The sequence below is a fragment of the Phaethon lepturus genome, unplaced genomic scaffold (assembly GCF_000687285.1).
Source record: "Phaethon lepturus isolate BGI_N335 unplaced genomic scaffold, ASM68728v1 scaffold48996, whole genome shotgun sequence".
Lineage (NCBI taxonomy): Eukaryota > Metazoa > Chordata > Aves > Phaethontiformes > Phaethontidae > Phaethon > Phaethon lepturus.
In genome coordinates this window covers 9,916-19,974 of record NW_010545028.1, presented here as the reverse complement: position 1 = coordinate 19,974, position 10,059 = coordinate 9,916, and the positions used below count along the sequence as shown (strand labels likewise).

Here is a 10,059-nt window from a genome sequence, read left to right as displayed (position 1 = left end):
CTCTGGACTAAAGATTTTCATTTCTCAACCCTCTGGAAGATAATACTGTGAGTAAATATTTCCCCATATTCCTAATGCACTGCTGCCTGGAAGTAGATCTTTTGGTTCCATGTGTAACGCTGTTTTCATTGGGCAATTCTGATTCAAATGTATTTTTTCAGAATTTATTTTGCAAGACAAAGTTCATGGGTCCTTTAATACTGCTAATTTTGGCAATCTAAAAGCTTGTGTATATTAAAAGCTTGAATGTATTATATGTTGTGCAAATCAGAATATGAGTGAGCTTTAGATCTGTGTTTACATGAGAAAGATTGAGAGTAATCTTTTAAGGACTTCACTGTTCAAGTACCATACTTTAAGATACATTCATTCATTCCTCATCTTCCTCCCAACAACTCTCAAAATGGGAAAACGCTTTTGAAAATAGCTTCTTGTCGGGCAGGAATCAGTCACATCTGCAAAGAAGTATCTTTCAATGGAAACAATATCTACACTGTTTGTTTTTTTCCTGCATTTTATAGGTATACTGGAATTTATCAGTATAGCAGTGGGCTTGGTCAGCATCCGAGGAGTCGACAGTGGACTCTACCTTGGAATGAATGAGAAAGGGGAACTGTACGGCTCGGTAAGTTCCCACTAGCCTTGGGCAGTCATGATCCTTACATTCTGTGGGAAAAATACTTGTGATGTCCTACAAGCCTCTCTTGCACCCCCCAGGTGCTGTACAGGCACTGTTTCTGCTCTAAATATCTTGCAGTCTGATTCGAAACAAGACCCTGTGGGTGGTATAACGAATACGGGAGAGGGAAAAGGTGACGAAATCAGGAATGAGGAATAATGCGGACGGACAACAATTTAGATATAAGCAATGGAGACTGATGGCCAGAGCTGGTCACTGAAGACTAAAGGATGCACTGTAAGATTTGTAAACACGTCCTTTCAGTAGAGACCTAAAACAAGACAAAGTCCCTATCTTTTGTGCGTAGGCAGAGAGCTTTCTAGGAATTGACAACAGAAAGTAGAGGGGGATGTAAAGGGTGGCGTATGTGGATGAGGAAATGAGAAATCGGAGTGGACAAAAGTTATAAAAAGTATAGGAATGAGGGCAAGAAGCTTGGTGGTCTTGTCCTGAAAGTTCAGCTGGTGCTCCCTGAGGAATGCAGCAGGAGGGAGTAACGGATGTGGGAGAGGAGTAAAACTTGGTATTTGAGATGTGGGAGTTAGGCTGGCGAAGCAGCCCACCTGCAGCTGATGGGTGACTGTTCTCGGCAGCATGAGCTGCCTTGCAGCAGAGCAGCGTGTGGGTGTGTGGGGACCCTGCCTGGGAATACTTGAGACATCTGACCTGCACTGGGGTTCACACCCTGGGTAGATCGTGGGCAGGGGCAATCTGAAATCGAGGAGGTAACTCCCCAAACAGTAGAAGGCAACCTCTTCTAGCAGTAAAGTGTCAACCTCCGAAGCTGACAAGGACTGGGGAAGCAGCTGTACTTGAGGAAGAGGATGGCAGGCTCGAAGGCTTAAGCAAATGTCTAAAGTGAAGGGAGGCTGTGTATTCACTGGGGTTCATTAGAAGCACGGATGAGAAGGTGACGATGTTGACTGATGGTGTAAATTGTTGCAGAGAGAGACTCTCAAAAAGGAGTTAAAGTGATAGAGAGTGGCTTTGGGTGTAGCTGAAGATACCTGTGTCAGAGGGGAGTAACGGTAACTGGGAAAAGCACAGGCAGGGAACGGAGTGGGACAGCAGTGAGAGTGGGAGGAGACATGAGAAGGCGGTGATCAGTGGGCAGGTGAAAACAGAAGGAGTAAGAGGGAAGTCCAGCTTCCATATATGTGATCCATGGAGGAGCGTGAGGAAGCGAGACCAGGAAGGTCCCGCAGAAGTGTTTTTATGGGTGTGTCCAGGTTCACTAATCCTCTTCTAATAACATTTTGTGTGAGAGAGGGAAGGTAGAGGGGGAAGAGGACGGTCTTCTGAGCAACAAGCAGGCTAGGGGAGGCAGTCAGAATGTACAGAACATGACAGTGTATGTGGGGGGCAGAAAAAGAGGCGGTAGAATTGAGGGGCAAGGCTGGGATGGAGAATATGTGGACATGGGAGAAGGGGAGTTGCACAGATGGTGAGAACCAGTGAGTGTGAAAGGCCAAAGAAAAGGGTTTTAGCATAAATGGTAATATAGAGGAGGAAAAGGTTGGAAGGATGGAGAGGAAGAGAGAAGGGGAATGCATGCCATGACAGAGGTAAACAAGTTGCCTGTGAGTAGTGAGTAAATTGTCGTAAGTCATAATCTTTGTGCAGCTGATAAATGGGATAAAGAACGGGCGAAGTCATGAGTACGTTTATGGTTCAGTTAGGCAGCAAAAAGGCAGAACAACAACAGTAATATGAATCAGTAATGTTGATAATCATTAGTAAGAGTAATCATTTAAACACATAAACATAGTGAATCAGTTGCTGTACACTTCAGATATTCAGAAAAAGAAAATCTAGTTATTGATAGAACTTAAATGCATAGACTTGGGAAAGCAAATGTTACATCACTTTTCTGTGTGATTTATATTTTGTGTTTGACTTCAATATGTTTGACTGTCAGAGTGAACTACTCAAAACATTCTTTGCTGAAGAAATATGCAGAAGAAATTCTTTGTAAATTACTATGCTCACCATGTTAATAAAATAGTTGTTCTGTGAACAGCAGTTCTAAAAGAGTCTTCTTTCCTAAGGGTTTGTGTCTCACAGTCCAAGACATGGGTCTCCCTGACCTTTTGTCCCTGCAGGAACACAAATTGCCTTTTGTGTTTCTTGCATGGAGGAAGAGACAGCGTTAGCTGTCCATGCTCACCGGGTTGTCACTTTGCAGGGATTACAAAGATCACCACTCCCAAGTGGGACGTGCAAATGATTTCTCTTCTTTACCCTGCCTCTGATTAGTTGCAAAACTGATAGGAACTTCATTTTCTTGAAGACCTTTGCCTCCTGATTGAAACTGGTTGAAAAGCTAAGGACAGGCAGGCAGGCAGATGGATGTACAATATAATTGGATAACCTCCTTTCCCTAAGAAATGACACTAAAAATATGAAGCCATTCATAATGGAGAACTGGCAATCTATAGGGCCAGAATGCAAAGTTCAGGTTAAAATCTGATGGATGATATGGCTTATTGTCAGCCTCCAGAGATGGGACACACTAAAGAGTGATGGTAATTGAATTACATTACTTCCAATGAAATATAACCTCTAATGGCTACTCAGTGTGATGATGCTTTAAAGCCTTGTCAACACTAGCAATCCTAGTGCCTATATTTCAGCAACTGTCAGCGCTTGTAGAAACACTGAGATAAGCAGGCCTCAGAGCAGATTTTTATGTAGAATTCGCTGGACATTTTTAAGAGACCGTGTTTTGCTTTTGGTTTTGTTCAAAAAAAAAAAAGGCAATTAATTGAAAATGAAGTTTTCTGTTGGGAATAAATGTTGCAGTTTGAACCAGAAGCAAGGCACAATCCAGCACAGAATTATCTTTCTGGCAAGAGAGAAGATCAGTTTAAATGAAATTAGTTTTGAGGCTGATAGGTGATAGAGTGAGGTTCAAGTTTTTCACCTGAATTAAGTGGAGCAGTCATGTGAGTTGAACTGTTCTGTAGCACCAGTAAGTTGTCCTTGTGCTGCCTGTGCTGGGAGGTGGGTCCCTCTGATTTGGTTTCTTCACTAAGGGCCGTGAATAGCACCAGCTTTGTCATGGAGCAGGTATGCTTACGAGCCTCTGAACGTGTTTTTTAAGGTGGGAAAACTGTTTCCCATGCACAACTGAGTAACAACACAAGAAATACCTGGTCCTTCTCTACATCAGCGTTGTGGATATAAGCAGGTGTGTTTCTGAAGGCATTCAGTACTGCAGCACTTGATGCTGCCGGAATAGATGCCCTGTGTCTATGACACTATCATATTTATATTCAAATTACTGCGTGAAAAATACGTTAGGTGTGAATCAAATTGGCGACCTAAAAGACTTCTATCTGTCTATATTTGTCTTTGAAACATTTGGCACGGGAAGATTTTTCTCAGCATATTTGTGGTGCCACTGGAGATGGGACATATGGCGAAGCAGAGCAGCCAGGATGGGCTATCGCTGCCAATTTTCATGAAAGGCAACAGTAAAGGCAGTTTCAGCGTATCTTGATCCAGACACGTTCCTCTTGGCCTTCTCAGAGTGCTGCTTTCCTCCTAGATTAGCTGCCTGACAAACTCTTCCCAACTTGCCACCGTTACAGGGAGCAGTTCCTACTGCATCTTCTGGTTAAAAGAGCACAGCGATTCTCACGCTGCTCTCAGGCTGCAACGTATAACATGGCGTGGCTCTTCTCAAGTTCTTCCTCATCCCACGGATTTAGCCAGGGAAAGCTGAAGATAGATGTATGTGGTACTGCAGTGAAGCCAGTGGTAGTGATGACTTGGAGGCTGGTTAGTGACGGCAGCGTTCCCTCCCGTCTCGCTCTGTTCCTGCTCTCCCTTACCTTGCCTTCCCCTTGCAGGCTGCAGCTATGACTCATCATGTTTCACAACAGCTACTGTGCTTGTCACTGGAGAGGAGGAAAAATCCAAACTACAGACAGGACCCGAAGGGTGTTAAGACGAGACACGAAGACCTTTTTCCTTCCCGAGTGCCAAACGACTCTTGCCAACACCTCTGGCAAGAGTGTTAGCAAACGTGTCTTAGCTGTGCTCCTTGGTGCTGTGCCATGGAGGTCTTTCTGATCAGTTCCACGACCTTCCTGCCTTCGTGGGCTGTCCCCACCCGCAGGCTGCCCTGCACCGCTGCCCTTGGGAATAGCGACAGTTGGCACTCACAGTTGGCAGGCAGTGATGAGCACCCACACCATGGGGTGCCCATCGTTCTCACTGCAGGCTGTCCTCTGAGGCAGTCCTGTGCTACCTCGAGCACAGCAGGACCATGGGGCACCCTCACCTCAGCTGCTCACACTGTCCCAGACTCTCCTGCCATAGAGAACTGTGCTACATCCCACTGCTGGCATCCCTGCCCCACCAATCTCCCATGGACACAGACCTGACCCACTCCTCAGACTAGATATAAAGAAGAAATTTTTTATCATGAGAGTGGTGAAACATTGCTGCCCAGAGAGGTGGTAGATGCCCCATCCCTGGAAACATTCAAGGTCAGGTTGAACGGGGCTCTGAGCAACCTGCTCTAGTTGAAGGTGTCCCGGCTCACTGCAGGAGGGTTGGACTAGATGACCTTTAAAGGTCCCTTCCAACCCAAACATGATTCTATGAAATGCTGATGTCTCCATTGCTCCTTGTGTCCTTGACAGGTGGCAAAAGGCAGCTCAGGCTGGATACTCAGGAGGAAAATTGGGAGTTGGAAGATCGGGAGCAGCTACAAGGGGAGCTGTGCAGCAGGGAGGAGGAAGGCAGGAAGGGAGATGGTGGAGTTGTTGGGGAGGGAGAAGAGGGCTAGGAATGCTTGGAAGGAGAGGGGATGGTAGAGGGAGAGAGAGGCTTCGTGTGCCCACAGGGCAGCTGGGGCAGAGCTGAAGAGCCCAGATCTGGAGCCAGGGAGGGAGGCTCCTCACCTCTGGCTTTCAGACTTACAGGGTGTGTGCAGCAAAGTGAGATTTAGGACTGCTTATAACACGGTAATAAATTGCTGTCCTTCAAAAAATTAACTGAAAATTTGTTTGTCGCAATGTTTTTGGGACACTAAACCTGCCTTTTGCTCCTAAAACTACTGGGGAGTGGGAGGAGGAGGAGGAAGAAAGAGAGGGAGAGTACTGTCCTTGAAGAAACGTGTTTTCCCAGTAAGTGTGCAGGGAGGTGACGATACGCCTCTATTGTCCCAGCAGGGCTGCACCTGCAGCATTCTGTGCTTCGTTTGGGCCCCCACAGTCCTGGAAGGACTATGCAGCTACAAAGATGGGTGAACAGAAATTTTTTTGACAAAAAAGGGACAATTTTTCCGTTTACTGAAAATTGCTTGGTGTAGGTAAGGATTTGGTTTTCCTGCATTCAAAAAGTATCTTTTATGTCCCTGTGAAAACAAGGGAAGGGAATTGTTCAGCCCTTCAAATGGTAGGTCAAGGTGCACAGAAACAACATGAAGAAAAAAACAGGTTGAAGGTGCATGTTGGGAACGGCATTTGGGCCAAGTATATGGTCATTACAGAGATCTAAGAACAGGACAGATAAATAAATTACCATGCAGTATCATTCACACTTTCCTGATAGTGTTAAACACCTCCAATCTAAAGCAATTCCATATGCTTCAGATTGATCAATTTTTTTTTTTTTTTTTTTAAATAATCTGTATTATCTGTCCATCATGGTACATGCAGGCACCTGTGGCTGAGGTGAGCCTGGAAACCGGACAGTTGCAGTGCACAACAATTTTTGGAGGGAGAATGAAATGCAGTTTGCCTGAGTGAAGGCACAGACTTCTAGGCTGAGTGGTCAAATCCCAGGAGGGATAACGGCTACGGCAGCAGGTTTAACACCCTTCCGCTTGTGTGTAAAATAATAGAAGTGCCTTTTGGTAAACAGTACAAATGGTGGAGCGGCTGAGCTGCGAGGAGCGGTCAGGCTTTCTGCGCAAGCGGCACTGCTCTGGAAAACCTGGCACTCCTGTGATCAAAAACCTGTGATGTCTTTTAGCAGTAACTGCGACTCATGTCTTCCTGAGTAAATCCGTGTTAAGCAGAAGAGTTGCAAGAAGCAGGCCTGTAGCTAATTTGAAAGGGCAAATTTTGAGGTCTGAAGAGGACCAGTTCAACAAGGTGCTTATGGCTCTGAATGTGAAGGAAACTTGAAACTTCATCCGAGATGCAGAAATCCTGTGCAAATGGTATCCCAGCAAGGGTGAAACTGCTGGGAAGGGTTTGGAGACTAATAGGCTGTGGGCACTTGGCAGAGGGTTTGTGAGGAATGTGAGAAGAGCAGGTTGCAGAAAAGCACGCGTCTTAAGAGGCGCAGAAGCACGGGGATGAAATGGAAATTGCTGCAATAAAGCTGACTGGGGCCCTGAGATGTATACTAAAATATAAGGCAAAAACTTTTTAAGCTATGTAAATGACAAGGGAGCAGGAGTCTTTACAAACACAGTGTATTCAGACGGGAGTGTAAATGCAGTATAGCCTGAACGTGGCTGCTAACTGGGCTAGCCAGTGTTTCTGATAGACTCCTTGGGGTGGTAACATGGGGCTGGGGGATCCCCTGTCGTGTGATGAACAAAGGGAGCAGGGGCAGCTGACACCACTGCTGAAGGAAGTGGCTATTTTCCTTCCAACCATCCATCCCCTCCCTTCTGCTGACACACGTTTCTGTTGCTGCCCGGTGAATTGAAGCAGGGGACTAGAAAACAATCTGACCAAGCAGAAGGGCTGTCTTCAGCCACAGTGTTTCCCTCCTGGGTCACTGCAAGATGTGGTGCAAAGGTGGGAGCAAGCCTGGGCGAGGGAGAGTTTGCTTCTCTCCGAGGCAATGCAGGCGTTCACCAGCCTCGAGTGTTTGTGGACCCTCTGGCCACGCGGTTTCTGTGTGTTTGGGGGCACGACTGAGGAAGCTGGAGGGCTGTCAGTCCGACTCGAGTTGTGCTTGGGGTGAGGGGACACGCTTTTAAATGAAAGACTAGAGGAGGACCTGGAATTATGTGCAAGATGAGTTAACTGAAGCTGGATAAATAGTTTCAGCCAAGCCTAGTATTTTATTTTTGGTAGGAATTTCTTTTTCTAGAAATGGGAAATAAGGTGGTGCTAATCAGCAGGGCTGTGTTAGGTATGACCTGCAGAAGAGAGCATTTGCTACAGTGGGTCCAACGGATGTTAATAGAAGATTTGTATGATAGATGGTGAAAAAACTGAAGAGAAGACAGCTATGGGGAGTGTTGAAAGGTATTAGACTGGAGTGAAGCTATTAGTGGAGTTTTTATGGATTGGTCCTTGAGCTGGTTTTATTCCCTGTTTTTATTAGGGGCATTAAACATCTTGCCATAAAAAAAAGTTGTAGAGTGTTATTGAAATTGTTGCAAAGTTGGGAAGTATTTTCAGCACGGAAGGCAGCCTCACAGAAGGGACTTGGTGACATGAAGTGCCCAAAATGTTTACACGTGGGGCTCAGGGAGAGCTCTATCGGTGCCACTGCATACAGATAGGTAGGATTCAGTCTAAATGCAAAATGCAGTTGGTCACTTGCATTAAAGAAGATGAGTTGAAACCAAAACAGGTGCAGAAGGGGCTTGCTGGGATGATCAAAGGGCTGAAAAGACTATCAAATGATAGAATCTAAAGTTCGTGGCTTATTTAGCTTGCAGAATGAAAACTGAGAGGGTATGCTCTCGGTCTCTGTAAATATATTGAGGTTTAACACCAAGGAGAGAGAAAAAAAAGTCATTGAAATGGAGGAGAAGAATGACTTGGTTTGAATGGGTCACCAGAAAGCTTAGGCTGGATAATGAGGAAGTTTCAGGTCAAGAGGAAGTGAGATTTTGAGCTGGCCTGAGGAATTTTTGCAGGGAGGTAGGAGAGGAAGCATAAATGCTTTCTCTCTGCACTGTACAGTCAGAAACAGCTTTGTACTTGCGGACATTTTCTTTGTGGAAGGCACAGGTCTGAGAAAAGCCCTGAAAGTTTAGTTACTTGGGAAGATTTGTCTACAACCTCAGCTACTTCGCCTTTGCAGACAGCCTCTCTCTGAATGTGGATGGGCAGCTTTGCTGAAAGCTGGGTACTGTTGAACGGTGTTCCTCCCAGGTACCAACGCTGGGGATGCGAGCAGGAACTGCAACGCCCTCAGCAAGCTATGAAGGACTCTGTAGAAAAGAAAGGACTTTTGAGATGTGGGTGCTGGTGTAGGAAGAACTGATAGGTGAATCCGTATGCTTAACACAGGTAATATGGGAGAAAGCTCTGCGAGAAACTGCAGCTATGGTGGTTCTTTTTAAACTAAGGCTTCGGTCTGTTTTTTAATCAGAATTTCACAGATTATAACACCTGTCACCAAATAGGGACACCTGCTAATAGTGTCCTGTGGGATAGATGCTACGCTTTTCCTCAGGTCTTTGATTTTCCTCAGAGGACTCCGTTCCAGATGCTTGCTAGGTCAGAAGGTAATTTTATACAAAAGAAAACCCTTAGTGATCTCCTTACCTTGGTCTGCAATTATGTGCTGAACTTGGAGTCTCACTACATGCCTGGGACAGGAGAGTATTAAAATATCTCCTACATAAATTATATATGTTTGTGTGTGTGTGTGTGTGTAAAGCTAAGCTTTGGTAACGCAAGATCCTACTCAAACCTTAATTTAATGATTTGCTTTCCCCTAATGAAAGATGTCTGGAATTTTGTATTCTTGCAAAAATGGGAGCTTGGAGGTGCTGCTTGAGGAGGCAGCCAAGGTGACCTAACACCTTGCAGAAACCCCCTTCCAGAAAGGGCAGTCCTGGTTCCCCGCCTCCGCTGTGTGCTTCTGCTTCCTTCCTTGCTGCGACACCAGCGCTCACCTGACCTGTCAGGAGGCTCATTTAGGGATCTAAAGCCACAGAAGAAAGCTTGCTGGTTTTTTTTGTAGGGTTCATTCTCTGATGGTTTAGCTCCCCGAACTGGCTTGTTGCCTGTTTGGGCAAGCACTCGCGCTCGGTGGGGAATCGGCTGCAGCGTGGGGTGGGAGAGGGGTTGAGTACTGCGCTGTCGACAGCGGGTGGTTGTTAAAGAGGCATAACCGCATCGCAAACCCGAGTCCTACCCAGCGAGCAAGCGTGGGGCATGTTCGGTTTGAACGTCCTCGGCTTCACTTCTTTGCAGTTGTGTAGCTCCCCAGTCGCTGCAGCCCTGAACGTTTCGGGAGCTGGCCGTGTTAACGGTGCGGAGGCGTGGAAAGGTTCAGCGGCTTCAGTTGATCTGAGAATACTGTGTTGAAGTGACATGCTAAAAGAGCATCATCAGCAGTGACATACTGAGATATGCTTGGGGATTATTTGCTGCATCAGATAAAGATCTGATGTGCTCTGTTTCTGACTCAGGAGCCAGTGGGATGTGAACGTGGCACTCTTT

General features: G+C 46.0%; 1 protein-coding gene across 1 annotated transcript in view; it reads left to right on the top strand.

Annotated features, from left to right (window-relative positions):
* Positions 1 to 521: 521 nt before the first annotated feature.
* LOC104622149 (fibroblast growth factor 9) overlaps positions 522 to 10,059 on the top strand; it is a gene marked incomplete at its 5' end in the record, with an annotated part of 19,415 nt that continues 9,877 nt past the window's right edge. Inside the window, one exon of the mRNA XM_010288836.1 lies at positions 522 to 625. Coding sequence (XP_010287138.1) covers positions 522 to 625 — 104 coding nt within the window. The remainder of the gene's footprint in view (positions 626 to 10,059) is intronic.